The sequence below is a fragment of the Penaeus monodon genome, chromosome 23 (assembly GCF_015228065.2).
Source record: "Penaeus monodon isolate SGIC_2016 chromosome 23, NSTDA_Pmon_1, whole genome shotgun sequence".
NCBI classification, from domain to species: Eukaryota; Metazoa; Arthropoda; class Malacostraca; order Decapoda; family Penaeidae; genus Penaeus; species Penaeus monodon.
In genome coordinates, this window is record NC_051408.1 from 39878360 (window position 1) to 39878750 (window position 391).

Genomic DNA, 391 nt, shown 5'->3' on the forward strand with positions numbered 1-391 from the left:
TTCCAAAACGTTACATGTTATCACTCAATAATACTAAACTTATGTTCATTTTTATACTTTATGAACATTTGTATTGCCTTCTCTCTTTTCTCAAGAACATCAATCATCGATGTTCAAAACCTCCATTCCTCCAGAATCTAGCATGAAGCACAGCGGAACGCGTTGTTCAGCGGAAATCTACTCCAAAGCTTCCTGTTCAACGCAAAAGATGCAGATAAAAGGTAACTGGCATCGCGCTGGACAGGACAGTGCCAGTATAAAAGGCTCAGCGAAGCAAGAGGCAGTCAGTCTTCATTGGGAAGAACTGAAATCATGAGGACTTACGTAAGTATCTATTCTCATATTATGAAGTAGTAATTGTAGATAGATAGACAGATATACAAATATTTAA

The 391-nt window shown here is 37.6% G+C and overlaps 1 protein-coding gene across 1 annotated transcript in view; it reads left to right on the plus strand.

Annotated features, from left to right (window-relative positions):
- LOC119588293 (acanthoscurrin-2-like) overlaps positions 1 to 391 on the plus strand; it is a 14691-nt gene that overhangs the window by 13401 nt on the left and 899 nt on the right. The window contains exon 2 of the mRNA XM_037936985.1: positions 96 to 221. Within this exon, the coding sequence (XP_037792913.1) occupies positions 96 to 221 (126 nt within the window). The remainder of the gene's footprint in view (positions 1 to 95; positions 222 to 391) is intronic.